The sequence below is a fragment of the Ipomoea nil genome, unplaced genomic scaffold (assembly GCF_001879475.1).
Source record: "Ipomoea nil cultivar Tokyo-kokei standard unplaced genomic scaffold, Asagao_1.1 scaffold2144, whole genome shotgun sequence".
Lineage (NCBI taxonomy): Eukaryota > Viridiplantae > Streptophyta > Magnoliopsida > Solanales > Convolvulaceae > Ipomoea > Ipomoea nil.
In genome coordinates, this window is record NW_017618572.1 from 3,684,209 (window position 1) to 3,706,894 (window position 22,686).

At 34.4% G+C, this 22,686-nt stretch overlaps 2 protein-coding genes and 1 non-coding gene across 3 annotated transcripts; all 3 read left to right on the forward strand.

Annotated features, from left to right (window-relative positions):
* The first annotated feature begins 4,542 nt into the window (after positions 1-4,542).
* LOC109148647 lies at positions 4,543-5,973 on the forward strand. Its single transcript, XM_019296383.1, has 5 exons — positions 4,543-4,550; positions 4,874-5,006; positions 5,103-5,390; positions 5,480-5,713; positions 5,803-5,973. Exons 1-5 carry the CDS (start codon positions 4,543-4,545, stop codon positions 5,971-5,973), a joined length of 834 nt encoding a protein of 277 aa, XP_019151928.1.
* Positions 5,974-17,332: 11,359 nt separating this feature from the next.
* LOC109148648 (ATP-dependent DNA helicase pif1-like) lies at positions 17,333-19,985 on the forward strand. Its single transcript, XM_019296384.1, has 7 exons — positions 17,333-17,356; positions 17,449-17,765; positions 18,020-18,240; positions 18,326-18,429; positions 18,517-19,047; positions 19,164-19,215; positions 19,336-19,985. Exons 1-7 carry the CDS (start codon positions 17,333-17,335, stop codon positions 19,983-19,985), a joined length of 1,899 nt encoding a protein of 632 aa, XP_019151929.1.
* A 1,712-nt stretch (positions 19,986-21,697) lies between these two features.
* TRNAL-UAA lies at positions 21,698-21,780 on the forward strand. Its single transcript has one exon. It is a non-coding gene; the product is annotated as a tRNA-Leu (tRNA).
* Positions 21,781-22,686: the final 906 nt, after the last annotated feature.

Below are 22,686 nucleotides of genomic sequence, written 5' to 3' on the forward strand. Positions count from 1 at the left end.
GACAACCCAAAAGTATATGTGAGTTAGGTTTTCAAAATTTACACTTATCATGTGTGTGGGAGGGAGGCAAAGAATAATTTTTTATTACAAATGGGAATCTAACGGTGGATATAGTAATCTTTGACCATATATGCCCATCTTAACTTTGAGGAGTTAATACCAGTTGGAGTCCTCCGAGTTTAAACCAGTTGGAGTCTAGCAATATAAATTATAATTAGAAAAATTATATTATAAAGTTTGCCTAAATACATGTTAATAAATTTATATGCATATACAATGTATTATACAATCATATAAGGAATTTTGTCAAATTAGAGTTTAAATTTTACTCATACAAAATTTAAATTTAATTTTTTTTTTAAATTTCTTAATAAAATTATCTTAGTTAGTATTCATATTGTTTGAATTATAATATATAAATACAATTAGGAATGAATATGTTTAATTTTGTAAATTTTTTCTATAAATTTATCTAAATATGTAAATGATTAGAGACTATATTAACCCTACGAAATTTTAATTTTAATTTTGTAAGCTATGAAAATATATACTTGACCAAATATATGAAACTACAACTATATTATTATATTGTAAATTTTAACATCTTTTCATTTTTTTTCTAATTCTTTATTTAAATTCATACTAATATATTTTTGTTCGTGCATCGCACGGGTAAAATACTAGTTTATAAACAAAAGTTTACAATATCATCAAAGTAAATTATAAAGCAAAACTTGGATATCAATGCAAAATAACAATTTTAAAATAGGAATGTTTTTTGCATACAAGGAAAAACATGATGTTATATTTATCTATATTTATATAATACAAAAGCATTATTAATATTTTTTCTATCAATTTATGTAGACATATATTATATTTATATTATTTTATACGCTATGAAAATATGTACATTTTTTAAAAATATATATTTGTGATTACTGTTATAATTATACAGATTGAACACATTTTATTACTATTTTCTTTTTAATGTGAACTAGTATTTTTACCCGTGCGATGCACAAAATGGATTTGTTGTAATATATTAAGAATATTTGAATCGATATATAATTATTTAAATTAGAACATCAAATATTATATAGTGCAATTAAAGATATGGTTTGGATCATTTATGTATTTTGATGTTATTATTGCTTGAATTTGTGCAAATAATTGCTCAAATTAATAGTTTATGTCTAGATGTACGCATGCGGTGCTATAACTTTGAACATTTTATTTTTCATTGTTTTGTATTTTCATAAATTAGTCAAATTTGCTCGTTCTCTAACGACTAAGTCATAGGAATGAATTGCTATCATAATTCATTTGTTTGGAATATATATTTCTTGTCTAGATATATAGCAATTTTTCCATTTAAACAAAAAAATAATATTATCGATTATATTTACACATTATTGAAACCTCTTTTGTAGACGTCATTGGTAGTGGCAACACAATCTTGTACATCCTCGTCTAGAGCTAACACCTTCAGTCCATCAGGACGGGTTACTCGGGTGAAAATATATAATGGTAGAATATCACTCAATTAGTGATCCTTTTATATTTTCAGTCAATTAGTAATATCAGATTCATTTTCAGTCAATTATCGTTTTTTTTTATTATTATCAATCAATTAGTCAATTAGAATATCAAATGATGTGATATTTTTACCTAATTTTCATTCCATTTTTAATTGATGATGTAAATATTATTATTGAAATATTTTCGTTCCATTTTTAATTTACATTTACTATTGTTTAAAATATACAATTAATATTGATGATGTAGAGTATTATTATTGAAATATTTTAGTCCAATTTTTAATTTCCGTTCCATTTTTAATTAAAATGCAATGATCTCACCATTTTTTTTTATTTTAGTCAATTATGGATCATTTCTATTTGCAGTCAATTATTAATATTCATTTTCTTTTATATTTTAAGTCAATTAGTAATATTAAATTCATTTTTAGCCAATTATTCTTTTTTATTTTCAGACAATTAGTCAATTAGAATATAGATGCAATGATATTTTTACCTAATTTTCGTTCCATTTTTATTTGATGACTAGTTTTTTAGGCGCATTGCGCGATTGAGATAATACCAAATGTTTTTCTTAAATAAGTATTTTAAAGTATATCAAGGCAAGATTATATTGGAATTGTTCATGTATAGATAATTGAATGTTGAATTTGCGTATTTAAACAGGTAATTCTAAGTTTACAAATGCAAAATAATATAGTCATGATTGATTATAATTGTCAATAAAATAATTGTATGGGTATGGTTGAAACCAAATACGGGATATAAGGGAGAGCAAATAAAAATTACGTTCAGCCAAATACAGAATATTATTATTGAAATATTTCTGTTTCATTTTTAATTAACATTCCATTTTTAATTTACCTTTACTATTTTTAAAATATACATTTACTATTGATGATGTAGAATATTATTATTGAAATATTTCTTTTCCATTTTTAATTTTACTTTACTTGATGATGTAGAATATTATTATTGAAACATTTTCATTCTATTTTTAACTTCCGTTCCATTGTTTGAAATTATGAAAAATTTATGATATAATTGTGATTTGATTTATTCTACTGTGTAATATTATTGTAAAAAATTAAAATGCAATAATTTGACCATTTCTTTTTCCATTTTAGTCAATTATGGATTTTTTTTTCAATCAATTATTAATATTCATTTCATTTTCCAATTAACCTAATTTTCATTTATTTTTTTATTTTTAATTTTCAGTCAATTATTAATATTCATTTCAGTTTCCAATTTATATAATTCTTTTTCTATTTTTAATTGATGATGTAGAATATTATTGTCACATGTTTCTATTCCTTTTCTAGTTTATGTTCCTTTTTTTAATTTACCTTTACTATTTACTATTGTTTGGGCAGAAAATTAAGTAAATAGGATTTTTTTTAATTATAGTATAGATATAGATATAGATATAGGTTATTTATTTATTTATTTATTTATTTATTTATTATTATTATTATTATTATTATTATTATTAAGTTAATTCTGTTTCCTTTTTCATTTTTCCTTTTTTTTTTGTTTGGGAAGAAGTGTTTGAGCAAGAATGAAAGAAAGAATTTATTTTTAATAATAAGTATAGATAGATTATTAGCTTAGTTATCATAATAATTATTAGTCAATTATATAAAAGGTGGGTTTGGAAACCCAAAAAATGATTCCAGAAATTATTTTCTGGGTTTTCAGTGTTTTGCTTGAGAGGAGAATTTTCTGGAAAATGACTTTTCCTTTTTTTTTTTTTTTTTTTGAGGAAGTCATTTTCCGTTTTCAGTAGTGGAGCAGCCAATCACCCACCGCCGTCCACCACCACTGAATACAGCCAAAACTTATATTGCATGGAATTTAAAATAAAAGTTGTTATATTATAAACAAAACAATAAAAATGTTTTTTTATATATAGGGAAAATGGCACTTTTTCCCCTGAGTTATATACTTATAGCCATTTTCCCCCCTCAATTATTTAGGTAAGCACATTAGTCCCCTCAATTATTCTAAAAGTGGTAGTTTTTCCCCCTGATATATTAAATTGACATTTCTACCCTTAAAGTAAACATTTTATTTATTTTACTTCTCCAACAAATTATCGCGTATACGTAGGGATGACCACGGTTCAGATCAAACTGAATCGGACACTATAGCAATTGAATTAAAAGTTTCCGGTTATGATTCGGATCTAGAATCTAATATTTGGATTTCAATTTATTAAAATTATGAATAAAAAAAATTGGATCTTGAACCGTGAATCAGCGGTTCTGGATCCGGTTCGCGATTTTGAACCGTCTTTATTTTAAAATTTTATTTTTTATTTTAAATAGTATAAATTCAACAATAAATGTATTTTATTTTTTCAGTTTAGTACATGAATCGTCCGTTCCGGTTCGTGATTTTAATAAACTCTAAATATCGAGTTTCGATTCTAAATTGTAATTGGAATATTTCAGTTTGGTTGCCATAGTGTTTGTTTGGTTTGAACCAAATTATTGTCATAATTTGTTGGAGAAGAAAAATAAATGAAATATTTATTTTAAATATTTATTTTAAGGGTAAATATGTCCATTTAACATTTCAGGAGGAAAAACTGCCACTTGAATAATTCAGGGGGAAAAAGTGCTATAAGTATATAACTTAGGGGGAAGAAGTGCCATTTTCCCTTATATATATAACAATTAAAATGTTTAAGTATACAATTTTACTCATTTTCTGAAAAATGAACCAAATACAAAGACATTTTCAGAAAAATGACTCAAATACACACAAAGACAGTTTACCAAATACACACAAAGACAGTTTTCCAAATACACAAAGACATTTACTGAAATTTTTTGATGTGCAGCCAAACATTTAAAAGAAAAATGTTTTCTGAAAAATAACTCATTTTCAGAAATCATTTTCCTACTTTCCAAACGAACTTTAATATATGTACAATTAATTTGTTAATTTCCCTTTCAAAATAAAAAATTGTTAATTGCCATAATAATTATGGAAAATGACCTTGTTTGATTATTGACAAATTCTCAAAAATTTTAACAAATTCTCCATTTTAACATTTTGTTTTTAATCAAAACACCAAAATAAACTCAACAATTTGCTCCGAACAGCTAAAAACTAAAACAACACATATACATTTTGGGTTAATATTTCCCAAACACCCTTAATAATAAATAAGTTTTTTCTTTAAAAAAAAACTAAAATAAAAAGTCATTAAACTAAGACTTTTTAAATAAGAGCCTTTTGGCTTCTCAATAAGTGCCTGAAATATATTTCTTTTCTACTGTTTACCTCTCAATAAGTGCCTGAAATATAAATGTTACCTGTAGGTTAACTGCATCAAACAGCCCTTTACGCAGTATCAGCACTGCAATTGTGTTGTCTCAATCCACAGGCATTGATGACTTCACCAGTGGTGCTTTGACTATCACTCCAGTAGCTGATCTGTTGAAAAAGAAGCAGGTTAGACTCTAAACTGTTATAAATCCTTAATACAGTCCACAAAACTCATTATACATTTAATAAGACAGAGTAACCAAGTTACGTTTTCTATGGTAGAATGGGGAGTTCTATGCACCTGCTGAAATTGTGGCCATTGAAGGCTCTTTTGGATGGATGTACATCTCATGCATGTCACCAGGATGTAACAGAAAGCTTTCTGGACAATTAGGTGATCTGATTTGTACACACTGTGATAAGAAGTATCAAGAGGGCATGGCAAGGTATCAGGTCAAAGTTATTGTTCTAGATAAAGGTCTACGAGATGCTCCCTTCCTTTTATGGGATAGAGAGTGTTCTGAATTAGTTGGTATCCCAGCACACAGTTTGTACACGAAGTATAATAAGGTAAAGTAACAGTACTGTAAAATTTAACACTTCATATGAACTGTGTTTGTCTTTTTTTTTTTTTAAGTATGCTATTTTCTTTATTTTAGGTTCCTGACATTCCAAGAGAATTGGAATCCTTAGTTGGTCTGAGAATGATATTTAAGATATCATTAAAAATGGAGTTCATGAAGAGAGCTAATTCAGCCTACACTGTGATGAGAGTTCTAAGGGATGAAGTCTTAGTGTCAGCATACTGTTCTAAACTTATTGAAGACCAAGAGAAGGACTTGATGACAAAAATGATAGATGAGGATGGGGATGAAGATGAGGAATCTGATCAGGTTGTTATTTTTAATAAAGTAAAATAAATATTTACATTTTTAAGTCTATGTTTGACATGTTTTGGACTAAATCAACTTTTAATATACAGGAGGCTTCTAATGGAGACAATGAGGTCAACAGTCCATTAAGTATACAGCAGTCTCAAAGTCTAGACATTGAACCTGAAGATCCTAATGGTGTCAAGAGATCGCTTCTGGATCAATTCTCCTCTTCTAGGAAGAAGGGAAAAAATGTTGTTGTTAAACAGGAAAAAATTTAAGATCTTGGATACTACAGACTATTACCACATTTCTGTGGTTTTTATATTTTGCCCTGCTCAATTTCTCTTTGTTTGTGCTGAACAATTTCATTATGTTTCAATCTAAAATAGACTCTTTGCCTTTGTTGTTTACCTATGCTTTCTTTTTATACAATGTGTTTATTAGTTTATATATTGTTAGATATATGAAACTGTATGCAGGGCAAGAATGAAGGGAGCAAGCAAACAATCTGAGAAGGAACCAAACACAAGGAAGCAAACACAACCACAATCAGTTAAGGAAGCAAGCACAGTCAACCAGTGGACCAGAAGAGGGTTTAAACTGATTTAATTTTACCCATCTGCTAAATTTGTAGTCAAGTACTAAGTCTGTATTTTTAATTATACTATATCTACTGTAATAAAACTCAGTATTTGCACTATATACATATTGCTATATTCTTTCAAACTCACACAGTTTAAATATCATCATTAGCAAACTAATAAAAAAAGACAAACATCTACCAATAGTAAAATAGTTACACTGTATAGAAAACATATAATCAATCAAACACACTAATGGTTGAAATTAAAACACTAAAATTGAAAGTAATCAAATATACATTCACTTTATAGATAGTCCTACATTCTATACCTTTAAATCAACATTATTTTAATTTAGATATATAATTGGTCAAGTTCAAATGCAATTCAACTTTAAAGTTAAAATTTAATTATAATAGATAGTCATACATTCTAGACCTTTAAATCAATATTACTTTCATTTAGATATAGACTTGGTCAAGTTAAAATGTAATTAAACTTTAAGGATAAAATTCTAACCAAAATAATAGATTGACCAGATTATAAGTATATAGTCCTATTTTCTACACTTTTAAATGAACAGTAGTTAAAAATTATATTTGACTTTGTCAATTGAAAAGTAGATAGTCAATTTTAGCACTAACTCAATTAAACCCCAAAACAGCAATCAAAACAAATTAAAGAAAAAAATAGTCTTCTGGTGTAACCTGTGGGTGTCCCCCTTCCATATATTTCAAAAAAAAAAAAAAAAAACAGTTTTGGATTGCTCAAAATTTAGTTTAAACAATGATAGATGATACACATTCGTATGAAACATAGCTGAGTAATACTTCTCTTTCTAGAATTACAAAATCACACTTGTTTTTAGTACATATCTGTAAAAAGTACACTATAGAGAACTATTCTTTATGACAACTAACCTAAAAGAACCTTACTTTAATTTAGATATAGCTTTGGTAAAGTTAAAATTACATTATACTTTAAGGACAAAATTGTATCCAAAATATTTGATTGATCACAGTATAAGTAGGATGAGAATTCAAAATCAATTCCAATTAACCAACGATAGAATTAAAGGAGAGTATATCTCAGTCTACCTCTAACTACTCCTATCTAATAAGATACAAACAGTAGACTCATTCTAACCATAGAAAATTAATCATAGGTTATACAATTATAAACACAGATAATAATATTAATACTCACACACCCCCTCAAGCACACGGTGTTAGAGACACAATGTTGAGCTTGTCTCGAAGAGCTATAAATCTGGGTTCGGGAAGAGGCTTGGTGAAGACATCGGCCAGCTGATCTTTAGTCGATACAAAATTAACCACAAAGTCCCCGCTGGCAACCTTATCACGGACGAAATGATAGTCGATTTCAACATGCTTCGTCCTGGCGTGGAAAACTGGATTAGCACACAGATATGTTGCTCCTAAATTATCACACCATAGAGTAGAAGGCTGCCCAGTGTGTAGACCAAGCTCACGGAGAAGAGAGACAACCCAAGTGACTTCAGCGGCAACATCAGCTAGGGCTTTATATTCTGCTTCAGTCGAAGAGCGGGCCACAGTCCGTTACTTCCTTGATAGCCAAGAGACGAGATTAGTCCCGAGAAACACCGCATACCCACTAGTGCTCTTCCTATCAAGGACAGCCGGCCCAGTCAGAGTCGGAATAGGCGTGAATGGTAGCAGCCGGAGAAGAACTAAGACGAAGCCCATAATCCAAGGTGCCTTTAATATACCGTAAGACCCGCTTGACCATGGCCCAGTGATCAACTGTTGGAGTATGCATAAACGGACACAAACGGTTCACTGCGTATGATAGATCCGGACGAGTAATAGTGAGGTACTATAAAGCCTCAACAATCCGACGGTACTGTGTGGGATTATCAAACGGTTCATCAGATGGAGTTACGGCCTGTGTGGTGGATGCGGGTGTGGCTAGTTGCTTGCAGTCAACCATACCAGCTCGATTCAACAAATTAGACATATAACGACGCTGGGATAGGATCATGCCGCCTTTAGTGTCCACAGTCTCAATGCATAAGAAGAACCCCAGTTTGCCAAGATCCCGGATCTTGAACGCAGTAGCCAGCCGGCTTAATAATGTATTAACCAGTGTAGCATTGCTCCCCATCATAATGATGTCATCGACGTAAACAAGGAGAAAAACCTGACACCCATCTGAGCTGTAGTAGAAGAGAGAGACATCCGTCTTTGACGCATTAAACCCTGTGGTAAGAAGAAAGTCACGCAGCCTCTTGAACCATGCCCTCGGAGCCTGTTTCAGGCCGTAGAGAGACCTTTGCAAGTGGCAGACGTGATTAGGGTGAGTCGGGTCCTCGTAACAGGGAGGTTGCTTCATATAGACTGTTTCGGCTAGATGCCCATTTAGGAAGGCATTGTGCACATTTACCTGTCGTAGAGTCCACTTGTTGGTGATGCCCAACGAAAAAAGAAGCCGAACCGTTGTCGGTTTGACCACGGGACTGAAGGTGTCGAAGAAGTCCTCTCCGGCTACCTGATTAAAACCTTTCGCCACAAAACGAGCCTTGTGCCGTTCTACCGAGCCATCTACAGTACGCTTGGTGCGAAACACCCACTTACATCCGATTATATTCATAGTAGGATCAGGTGGGACCAGACGCCAGGTGTTGTTATGCAGTAGAGTATTAAACTCCTGATCCATGGCATCCCGTCACTGTGGGTGCCCAACTGCTTGAGAATAACATGTTGGATCAGCAGTGACTGCAGTTAGGGCGTGGAATTCTTCATCAGTGCCCTGTGTCATGCGGCGGAGACGCATAACATGATCCCGCTCTTGAGGTTGTGCCCGACCCCGACCCCGACCCCGCCCCCGAGAAGCCGGGACAGTGAGCTCAATGGCCAATTGTGGCACTTCTTGAGCTATTGGCTAGGGATCAGAGTCGTGTGGTATAGTAGAGATAGGGCTAACTGCAGGTTCATTGTGAACTGGTACTATGGGACCAGCTGCCCACGGCACAGGCTGTGTCTCAACAGCTCGCGGTGATGTACCTGTGGCAAACGGAAAAATAGACTCGTCAAACCGCACATGGTGACAGATATAAGTCTTCCCACTAGTTAAGTCCATGCATCTGTATCCTCGAAAGGACGGAGGATACCCCAGAAAGACACACGGTGTGGAACGAAACTCTATTTTATGCCGATTATAAGGCCTTAGATACGGGTAACACAAGCACCCGAAGACACGTAGAAACTGATATGGGGGTAACTTTTTGTGAAGGCGGTAATATGGACTTTCAAAATTTAATGCTGAGGAAGGTAGGTAATTGATTAGACACGTGGCTGTTTCGAAAGCATGATCCCAGTATTGTTGTGGGACAGCCCCTTGGGCGAGAAGAGCCAAGCCCGTTTCGACAATGTGTCTGTTACGGCACTCAACTCTTCCGTTTTGCTCATGCGTGTAAGCGCATGATTGACGGTGATTAATCCCAAGGGTTTGAAACGTGGTATGAAGTTTGCGGTACTCACCCCCTAGATCCGACTGTATAGACTTGATAGAGCGCGAAAATTGCCGCTCTACCAACACACGAAAAACATCAAACATTTTATAGATGTCTGATTTTACCCATAATGGATAAAACCAGCAATACCGGGAATGATCATCAACAAACAGAAGGAAATAACGATAACCACTAGACGAGACAACTGGTGCAGGCCCCCAGATGTCCGTATACAATAGATCTAGTACATTGTTGCTAGATTCATTTATCCTATCTAATTGAAACCGAGAGGACTTGCCGAGGTGACAAGCCGTACATGACCCGAAACTAGTTTTATTTTGAGTAACTGAACAATGCTGAAGAATTTTATTCTGCACTAGACTATGTGGATGACCGAGTCTGCGATGCCAGATTGTAGGTGTTGCCCGGGAACTGACGAACGCAAAATGACTCCAGGACACAGGTAGCTTGTACAGACCTCCAGAAGTCGGGCCTTTAAGAAGCGCCGCCTTGGTTTTGGAATCCTTCACAATGAAACAACTGTCATGAAATTCAAAAAACACACTATTTTCTTTAGCGAATTTTTGAACAGACAATAGGGGAACAGTTAATTTCGGGACATGTAATACATCAGATAGAAACAATTGTTTTGAAAAAGATGGGATTGATGCATGGCCAACCCGTGAGATTACTAAACCTGTACCGTTTCCCACCCGGAGCATATCCAGGCCATTATACTCCTCCGCGGATGTTATCATGCTGGCATCGGGAGTGGCATGAGCCGTGGCACCCGTGTCAGGATACCACGCGTCGGCCGGTGGTACGGATGCGCCCGGGGACTCGCCGGAAACTGCAACATGGGCTTGCGCGGGTGGCTGAGGCGTGTACCGTTTATAACAGTAGACCGCGATATGTCCCTGCGATCTACAAGTTTGACAACGTGGTACACCGCGCTGATTTCGGCCACCCCGATGATTTCTGCCACCTCTTCCGCCACGCCACTGGGACTGCCGGCCACCATCACCGCTCTTTTGATTATTGCTGGACTGGGAGTGTCGGCCACCACTGCCTCGGCCTGCATAGAGCGCCGACGGCGAACCACTGCCAGCGTCCGGAAAGTCATCCGCCAATGTGAAATCGACGGCCTGCAGATGATCAGCGAGATGCGGGTGCGACACCGGCGCATGAGCGGTGAGAGACGTAGCGTATGCACGGTACTCCGGCCTCAGGCCTCTCAGAACATAAAGGTTCTGTTCGGCCATGGAGAGAGGCTGTCCAGCTTGCGCGAGTGCCTCTACCAGGAGCTCCGCCCGTCCAAGGTAATCGCCCGGCGTGGAGTTTCCTTGCCAGAGCGCCTGGAGTTGGCCCAGCAGACTCAGACAACGAGCCTGCGTGTTGGAGCCGAGAGCGGTGCAGATTGATTTCCAAATGTCGGCGGCGGTATTCCGGCCAACCGCGAGATGCAATACCTCATCTGACATCGAGGATATTAATAGAGAAAGGATCGACTGATCCTGGAGTATCCATGTTTTATACGCTGGGTTCGGGGCTGTCGCCGTAGTGGTTGTGCTGGTACCGGAATTGCCGGAGACCGTGGTGAGAGTGGCTGCCGGGCATGGGGTGGTTCCATCCACAAAGCCGATCAAATCCTGGCCTCTAAGAAAGGGTATTAGCTGGGTTCTCCAAAACAGAAAATTCCTAGAGGTTAATTTCATGGATATAAAGTGGTGTGCTCCGGCGAGGGGGTTCGGGTTCGCCGGAGATGAACCGCCGGCAGCAGATGGAGTGCGATCGGAGGAGTTCGACGACATGGGTAGGGGGTAGCGTTTTTGTGGTGGAGGATCGTGTTTAGGCTGATACCATATGAGAATTCAAAATCAATTCCAATTAACCAACGATAGAATTACAGTAGAGTATATCTCAGTCTACCTCTAACTACTCCTATCTAATAGGATACAGACAGTAGACTCATTCTAACCATAGAAAACTAATCCTAGGTTATACAATTATAAACACAGATAATAATATTAATACTCACAAGTAGATAGTCCTATATTCTAGACTTTTAAATGAACATTACTTAAAAATTAAAATTGGCTTGGTGAATTAAAAAAATATATATATATATATATATATATATATATATAGTATAGCTTGCTGAAAATCCAATCTAATTATGATTGTCGTAACTAAATTAAAAACCTTACTAAATAGAATACATTACTTCAAAAAAAATTTAAAAAAATCAATGTATTCAAGAAACTTTCAAGAATTGTACAAAAACTATGATACACGTTAGAGCCTTCAAATTACCAGTAAAAACTCACACTGATGTTTAGTACATTACAAGATCACACTGGTATTTTCAAATTGGCAAACTATATCATCATGTCAATTTCTGTATAAAAAAAAATTACACATTAGAGGACTGTTTTTGATGTCAACACATCTAAAATAGAAACATTTCAACAACTACAATTTACAAAACTAACAACTATTGTGTACTTTGAAGAGTAAATACTCATCCCATACTACATAATATATAATCTACTAATTTGTAATGTGAACACTAAGAAGTTGTGATATCTAAGAATCTGGCAGCACTGCCACAGATCATCATGTAACATGTATTCAATCTCTGTGCAAAAAAAAAAATGTCAAAACAAATAAAGATTCCATGTATTAAAAATCTATTTTAGTCATTCAATATGTGCATCAGAAACAAAGATTCATCATTTGTCAAAGACTCAAGAACGAACACAATTTTTTAAACTGATTTAAATATAGCCATCTGTCAATATTTAAACTGTATACACAATGCTATTTTACTTTAAAAATCACACATTTAAAAGATTTTCATTACCAAACTACCAAAAAATAATAACATTTAACAATAGTCAAAATGTAACACTTCACAGATAATCAATCAAACACACAAATTATGTCATTCAAAAACTAAACTTCAAAGGAATCAAATAGTTTAGCCATTTATACACGGTCCTACATTATAGACTTTTAAATCAACATTACTTTCATTTAAATCTAGACTTGGTCAAACTGATCAAATTCTAAACAAAATAATAGAATTCATCAGAGTATAAGTATATAGTCCTATATTAAAATCTGAAAAATATGTATTTCTCATTTAATAAGTGATCAAATATACTATCTCTTTATAGATAGTTCTACATTGAGTAATAATTACCATCACAGTTAGCAGGCCATCATCTAACATGTATTAAACTGTAGTGTACAATAATGGCATTAGATTTAAAGATTCATCATTTGCCAAAAGACTTTAAAACAGTGTTAGTACATGTGTAAAATGAAGAAGTGCAAAAATATAAGGGGGAACATGTATATTCAATTACAGGAATAGTATACTGCATTGTGGTTTTCCAAAAAAAAAAAAAAAAAAACTGAACAATCATAATCATTTTAGTATATGTCAAAACATTAATGATGGTCACCTAATAAAGCATTCAAGATATAGCAAATATGCATACTCCAACTACAAACAGATATCATAATTGCAACATTCAAAACAACATACCACATGAGGAAAATTGTTTTTTCTACACTAATAGGGAGCAAAAGGAAGCAGATAATGAACAACCAAGGTATAGTCTACACTATAAACACTTTAATTTTCAATTTACCTTTTTGTGGTTTTATTTCACTGCACACATCCTCCTTCATAAATGTATAGCTATTCCTACCACAAATCGGAAGTCTATTTACCATTATTGATGCATCCTAAGCTTCCCATCTTTCTCTTATACCAATAAATATGAACACTACACCCCTGAAAGTTAAGATTAGGGAATTTAGTTTAAACCCTAACTGCTAACTTTCGAATAAAATATTTGAATAGCCAAATCAAAATACGAATCTGTAGACTGTGCTAAGATACGAATTTAGGGAAATATTTGTTGGTATTTCACTTATATTAGCGAAGATTGCGCGAAATATGCCTTGAATGTCTATCTACGGTGATGAACACTGTACATAGGCATACACATATGCAAAATGTTTAAATAAAAAAGAGAATCGGATTCAAGAATATATAGTATACGATAGGACATAGTAATAGATTAAAATGGGTAGTAAACTTATCTGAGAGCCACTGGCTTGAAATAGGGTAATAATAATTATCTAGATCATCACTCAACCTTCGAGCCCTCAAATTTCCAGAGAAAACGGAGATCGACTAATCAAAACCCAAATCTAGATCTCAATTAGAAGATCGGCCACTAAAAATCAAGATAGACGAGTAAAAACGAAGATCTGCCACTAAAAACAACGATCTTCGAGTAACAAACGAAGATCGGGCACTCAAAATCGAGATCTTCGAGTAAAAACGAAATCGGCCACTACAAAGAAAGATCTTCGATTAACAAACGAAGATCGGGCACTCAAATCCACGATCTTCTACTGAAAATGAAAATCAGCTGTTATAAATTCAAACGAAGCTAGGGTTTTGAAAATCCAGCCTCATCGGATGTTAAAGGTCATGAAGACCTTACAGACATATTCTAATCTTGGCTAAATTTGTACAAAGCTCAAGAGTGTGTTGTGAGATTAGGAAGTCTGACTTCGGATATGGATAATGTTAGAGAGGAGATTATGATAGTGTTAGAGAGAATGCTAGCTGAGAGTTGGGTGGCCAGATGCTGGGGGTGAGGATGACATCCGTATAGTGAAGAGTTTGATCAGTGGGTCGGGTATGGGCTATGTTATATATTTGTAGGTTGGGCTTTGCATTAAAATAAAAAGATCTTGGGCTAGATTACATCAATGTTTAATTATACATGTTGGGGTTGTTGGCAGCCCATACTTAAACAATAATTAAGTAATTTTAAACATAGGTGCTGATGAATTCATATTAATTGTTTTAATTATTTGTGTATTTAAGGTACATTATTTTTGTAAGAAATGTACATTAGTTGCATTTACCATTTTTTATTTGATTTTTAATTATGTTACACGGTACTGTGTAGACCATGGTTAATGTATTCACGATTTAAAGTAATGCATTATTTCTTATAATACATAGCTTCTAATAGTCTTTAAATATGTTACCATTTTTACATTGCATTATTTCTTGCACTGTACTATGTGGCATTTTTTAGTACTGTGTTTGTCATGATCCACGCAAGATTGTGGACCGTGAATGTCAGAAACAGTTTTAATTAATACAAAATGTACATTATTCACAAAACGTTATTAACTATGTTAGCGTTTCGATATTGCATATATTATATTTAGGTTACACGGTATTGTGTGTACCATTGTAATTTTAATACAGATCTTAATTCATGTATGGTTTTTGACAATATTTTTTTTTTGTCATTGCATAAAATGTAGAGAACAACGATACCATTCGAGAAGAGAATACTAATGATCCACAAGTGGAATACACACCACAACCATATTGTAATTCAAATGATAGACCAAAAAGTGCTCTTACAACAGGTAAACTATTTAAAGTTTGTAAAATTTTATTTAACAGGTTATAACATATTACAAACATGTTATGTCTTTTCAGTTAATAAAGAATCTTTGGATATACAAATTAGTACGCGAAGCATGGAATATACAACCAGCAACAGTAAATCAACGCATTTTGTGTTAGGAGGACGAAAGCCATTACCTTCAAGTGCAACAAGCGATATACTTAACGGTTGGTTTTTAGTTAATGGCCAATTACTTAATTGTTTTTATTCCAGTTACATATTATAAACAATCTATCATTAAAAATGTTAAATATGTTATATAAAAGGTACCTTCACAATGTCTGAGAACAAACGACCACCTCTACAGGATATATCCAATGGTAAGTATTCTTTATATCATTTTTGTTGCTTAATAAATGTTTTTTTTTATGCCAGCTAAAAAAAGTAAACTATAAATTAATTAGGTAACACAAACTACAACAAAAGGAAATGCATGGATGAGGGTAAAACTGTTATCCAGTGTAATGTTGTCAACCGAGATTTGTTTCAAGATTTTGAAGAGTTTCCAATATGGATATAATTTCTAAAACCGTTCAAGACAATTATGGTACGTTTAATATTAAATAGTAGTAGTTTGCAAATGTTTCATGGTTTACTTCTTTGTTTCAGTCATATTTAGTTCTTACGCCCAAAAGTATTATTATTTTTGGGAAACTAATATGATATATTCTACGTAGGATTGTCACCAATTACACAACAACATATCCAAGAAAGTGCAAATGGTAAGTAATTATTTGTATACAAATTACAATGTCATTACAGTTTTTTGGATATGTTTCAAAATATTTATAGATAAGATGATTTATGTACATGGTAGGTACAAAACAATGCAACGAGACATCGTGCACAAACCAAGTTACAGTACTAATGCAGTCGACAATTGGAATTTCAAATTTTAACCAATCAGGTGACGAACAAGCAAATAAGTCTCAAATTACAGAACCAACTGCTTTCAATACTGGTATGTATAATATTATTCGGTCTTCTAATTCATATGTTACAGTTTAATTAATCGGTTTTGAATTCTCAACTTAGTGGAATACCAAGATCTTGGTGATGCAACTATAACATGTCAACACTGTGGAGCGCTTTTTTGGTACGAAGAAAGGACACACAAAACAGATAATCGCGGCCACCCAAAATATAACCTGTGTTGCAACAATGGTAAGATCCAATTGCCACAAACGATGGTGCCACCACAAGCTATATATGATCTTTTTTTTGGAGAAGGAGAAAAAAACAAGCAATTTCTACACAACATTAGAACATACAATAGTATGTTCTGCTTCACTTCGATGGGTGGTAAAATAGACCGAAACGTGAACAGCAACGGTGGTCCCCCAATCTTCTGTATAAATGGCCAGAACTTCCACTACATTGGTACTCTATTTCCGGTAGACGGTAAGAAACCACATTTCGCACAGCTGTATATCTATGATACGAACAATGAAATGGACAACCGTGTCAATTCTGCAACCCCAAGTGGCCTGAGGTACAATGCTTCTTGAATACAAGAAAATTAAGGCCAGAAGATCGCCCAGACATAATTTGTAGAATATTCAAATTGAAGTTGGATGCCCTACTATCATAATGTCGAAAGAACAAGTTATTTGGCCCAGTCATTGGAGGTACGTGAAAAATAAGCTACTATTTTAATGATGAAGTTTCTAACCCATAGCAATGTCCCAAGATTTAGCTCTATTCTAAACTTTCTTATCTTTTTCATTGTTAACAGTGATCTATACCATAGAGTTTCAAAAAAGAGGTCTACCGCATGCTCATATACTTTTGTTCCTGAATAAAAACAATCGATCGCAAAGTGGTATAAATCTGGACAACATTATTTTAGCTGAGTTACCTGACCAAGAAACAGATCCAGAATACTTCAAAGTTGTTGAGGAATTTATGATGCATGGTCCTTGCGGGAAAGCACGGTTGACTTCTCCATGTATGGCGAATGGTAAATGTACTAAACACTTTCCAAAGAAGTTTGTTAATTTGTCAATTGTGGACGAGGATGATTATCCTATATATCACAGACGAGACAATGGCCAGTCTGTCATGCTTAATGGTATTCAGTTGGATAATAGGTACGTAGTACCACACAATAGACATTTGTTGCTAAAGTAAAGAGCTCATATTAACGTGGGATGGTGTAATCAGTCCCGTTCAATCAAGTATTTGTTCAAGTACGTCAACAAGGGCCATGACAGGGTAACAGCAGAGTTTTACAAAGCCAACTGCGATGCAGAATGTCCAAAAGTTATTGATGAAATCAGTATGTTCTATGATTTTTGGTACATCTCTCCGTGTGAAGCATCTTGGCGATTATTTGGATTTGATATACAGTTAAGGACACCAGCTGTTGAGCGATTAAGCTTTCACTTGCCAAATCAACAAAGTGGCGTATTTGCAGATGATGATCCAGTTGATAACATACTAAGCCGTCCAACAATCTTACAAAGCATGTTATTAGAATGGTTTGAGGCAAATAAAACCTACCCAGCAGCAAGACAACTAACATATACCGAAATGCCAACTAAATTTGTATGGAAGAAAGATGTTAGGAAATGGCAACCAAGGAAAAGAGGATTTGCAATAGGTAGAGTTTTCTATGTGCCACCTGGTATAGTAGAGATATTTTATTTGAGATGTCTTTTGAATAAAGTAAAAGGGCCCACAGGTTTTTTGGACATAAAAAAAAAGTAGACGGTGTGCAATATGAATCTTTCAGGGATGCGTGTTCTGCAAGAGGATTAGTAGACGACGACAGGGAATATGTTCATGCTATAGAAGAAGCAAGTCAATGGGCGACAGGTGTAAATTTGAGAAGATTGTTTGTCACCCTATTAATGTCAAACTCAATGGGAAAACCAGAAGTTGTGTGGGAAGCTGCCTGGCACTATTTGGCTAAGGATGCACAATTCAAGATTAGTGCTCAATTGAGGATTACAGGTAATATTTTGTTTCTGTACTTTCATGTTGTACAAATTATTTGTATACACATAGTTATAATATGCGATTGATAATACTATCACAGATTTGATTTTATCTGAAGATGAGAAAAAGAATTTTGCACTTCATGAGATACAAATAATGCTTTCTGCTATGGGAAAGAGTTTGAAAGACTTTCCGTTGATGCCAGTACCGGATTTAGAGAATCATGCTAGAACCACCAATCGGTTGATACAAGAGGAATTAGCATATGATATTAATGTCATGATGGAATAGAATGATAAATTGGTGCATCAACTCACCGAAGAACAAAGGGATATATATGGAGAAGTATTGCAAGATGCTGAGAATAATCTGGGAGGCCTGTTTTTTGTTTATGGATACGTTGGAACGGGAAAAACATTCTTATGGAGAGCATTGTCTTCTGCTTTAAGGTCAAAGGGTGATATAGTTTTAAACGTGGCATCAAGTGGCATAGCATCTCTTCTACTACCAGGAGGTAGAACTGCGCATTCAAGATTTTCAATACCAATAGCTGTTAATGAAGATTCAACCTGCAACATCAGTCAAAGTAGTCCTTTGGCACAGTTGATAATGCAAAGTAAGTTGATCATTTGGGATGAGGCACCGATGATGCATAAGTTTTGCTTTGAAGCTTTAGACTGTACTATGAGAGATATCATGCGTGCTAAAAATCCAAAAAGCTTGGATATGACTTTTGGTGGGAAAACCGTGGTGTTAGGTGGAGATTTCAGACAGATTCTACCAGTCATTCCAAAGGGCACCAGGCAAGAATTGTTGGAGCAAGTATAAATGCATCATATCTTTGGAGAAGCTGTAAAGTATTTAGGCTAACAAAGAATCTCAGGCTTAGGTCATTACAATCAGATACTGAAGTTAAAGAGATTGAAAAATTTGCAAAGTGGATTGCTAATATAGGTGATGGAACAATTGGTGATTGTTTGCATGGAGAATGTGAGATAAATATTCCTGAAGAATTTGTGCTAATTTGTGTTGAGGATCCAATTTCTACAATTGTTGATAGCATATTCCCTATGTTCTGCAGTGGTTAGAGTGATATTCAATACCTAAAAGATCGTGCTATTTTGGCACCAACTTTGGATATTGTGGATGCAGTAAATGAATACATGAATGACTATAATAATGCCGAAGGAAGGACGTATCTCAGTTGTGATTCGGTTTGTAAATCTGATTCAAATGTTGACATGCTTGCTGATCTGCACACTGCAGAATTTTTAAATGGTTTAAGGTGTTCAGGAGTTCCAAATCACTCATTGACTCTAAAAGTTAGCTCACCAGTTATGCTTCTAAGGAATATTGATCATTCATTGGGGTTGTGCAATAGTACAAGAATGATCATTTCAAAGTTGGCAGATCATGTTTTAGAAGCTCAAATACTATGCGGGGCAAGTGCCGGTACAAAGGTCTTAATTCCAATGATGTCCTTAACACCTTCTGATGCAAGATTGCCTTTTAAGTTCCAAAGGAAGCAATTTCCACTAATGTTGTCATATGCAATGATAATAAATAAAAGCCAAGGCCAGACACTATCCAACGTGGGTTTGTTTTTGAAGAGACCGGTTTTTAATCATGGTCAAATGTATGTAGCAGTGTCAAGAGTTAGTAATCCTAAGGGATTAAAAATTCTTATTTGGGATGAAACTGTAAAATCTAAAAATACGACTACAAATGTCGTATACAAAGAAGTATTCAATAATGTATAAAAAAATTTCATTTAGTTCACTATCCAATTATTTTTTTTTTGATAATTATGTATACATATTGTCGTGCACCGCACGGGTGCAACTACTAGTAATATAATATAACCATAATTAAATATTCTTGTATTCTATATTCTTCTAGGATTTCTATTACCATCATTAATTATTCCATAGTTTAGCATAATTAAATAAGTTGACCAATACAATGAGTTTGGGCGGGGAAATGCTAGAAAGAGGATTTTACTTCATTGGTCAATTTTTCAATCCACTCAAACTAAGTAAAGTCAAATTATATCATGGACCAGGATTTACATTGTATTGTGGACCCTAATATAAAACAACATTTAATTTATATATATATGGTTAACATATTATATACATTCAGTTAATAGATTATTGCATCATTGAACTCTGATGCAAGATTGCCTTTTAAGTTCCAAAGGAAGCAATTTCCACTAATGTTGTCATATGCAATGATAATAAATAAAAGCCAAGGCCAGACACTATCCAACGTGGGTTTGTTTTTGAAGAGACCGGTTTTTAATCATGGTCAAATGTATGTAGCAGTGTCAAGTAGTGCTGTCAATACGGCTGGCGGGGTGGGGCAGGCCGCGGGCCTAAACGGGGCGGGCTAAAAAAGCCCGCTCCTAAACGGGCCTGAGTTTGATAGGCCCGGACCGCCCCGCCAGTGGCCCGCGGGCCCCCGCCGAATCCCCTTTTAAAAAAAAAAATTGTTCATCAAACATCTAACTAATTATAATAAATTGATACATAAGTCATAACTCACATAAAACATAATAATCAAACATTAAATATTACATAAAGTTCAAAGTTCATAGTTTATCAAACATCAAACTAATCACAACTACAAAGTCCAAAAATATTACACATAACAATAATTTTAAAGTGCATATTTTATATAAAAATATTTTATATAAAATAAAATATAATAATGGCGAGCAACCCGCGGGCCCGGCGGGGCGGGCCTAGCGGGCCACGGGCCTAAGCGGGGCGGGCCAAAAAAGTCCGCTCCTAAACAGTCCTCTATTTTCAAAACCCGCCCCCTACCTAAGTAGGGGCGGGGCGGGCCGGCCCGGCGGGCTAAGCCCGTTTTGACGGCTCTAGTGTCAAGAGTTAGTAATCCTAAGGGATTAAAAATTCTTATTTGGGATGAAACTGTAAAATCTAAAAATACGACTACAAATGTCGTATACAAAGAAGTATTCAATAATGTATAAAAAAATTTCATTTAGTTCACTATCCAATTATTTTTTTTTTATAATTATGTATACATATTGTCGTGCACCGCACGGGTGCAACTACAAGTAATATAATATAACCATAATTAAATATTCTTGTATTCTATATTCTTCTAGGATTTCTATTACCATCATTAATTATTCCATAGTTTAGCATAATTAAATAAGTTGACCAATACAATGAGTTTGGGCGGAAAATGCTAGAAAGAGGATTTTACTTCATTGGTCAATTTTTCAATCCACTCAAACTAAGTAAAGTCAAATTATATCATGGACCAGGATTTACATTGTATTGTGGACCCTAATATAAAACAACATTTAATTTATATACATATGGTTAACATATTATATACATTCAGTTAATAGATTATTGCATCATTGAACTCTGGTGCCCATTTTGTTGGAGGAAACAACTGTTGGAATTGTATCATTTAACAACAGGATGTATCAATACTAGCTGGTTTGCCCGAGAGGTTAAGGGGGAAGACTTAAGATCTTCTGCACATAAGTGCGCATGGGTTCGAACCCCATAGCTAGCATGTTTATTTTGTAGCAAACGGATCGAGTCGGACTGACCCAAACAAGTCGGGTCAAGTCTGCCCATTGTAGCAATGGATCGAATCGGATCAAGACCGGTCCAAACAAGTCAGGTCATGACTGAACTTTCTGTAGTATAAAACGGACTAACTCTAATTCGCCTATTGTAGCAAATAGACCGTACCGAATCGGATCGGCCCAAACAAACAAATTGGGCCTGCATTGAACTTTTAACTAACATGGACAAGAGCACCTCACGCCTGCTGCGGCCGAGACCTTCATTGCATTACTCTTCTCGACACATCCACAAAGCTTTCATAGTCATACCCGAACCAACCTTTCATATACATGTGGTTAACATATTATGTACATTTAGTTAAAAGATTATGTACTTATATAAATAAATTGCAGGTACATAATATTTTAATTGCATGTGCATAATATGTTAATTGTAGTAGTTATAATAGGTACATAATTAATTCATTGCATATACATAATATGCTAAATGTATATACATAATATATTAATTGTAGTAGGTACATAATTTATTAACTAAATGTAGATAATATGTTAACTACAAGTATATCATTTGAATGTCGTTTTGAACCAAAGTCTACAATGGAAGGTAGATCATGGCCCATGATATAACAATTGCACTCAAGGATGGCCCTAGCCATGTGTGACTAGGGCAACGACACATGCTCCAATTTTTAGGGGCTCAATTTTTTTTTTTTTTTAATAAATTGGACTCCCCCTCAAGCACAAGGTACAGTAGTGACTTGTAGCTTGTCTTAAAGAAAAGAAAGTTTAGGGCCAAGTAGAGCTTTAGTAAATATATCTGCCAGTTGATCCTTAGTCAAAATAAAATTAACATGTATATCTCCATTTGCAACTCTGTCTCTAACAAA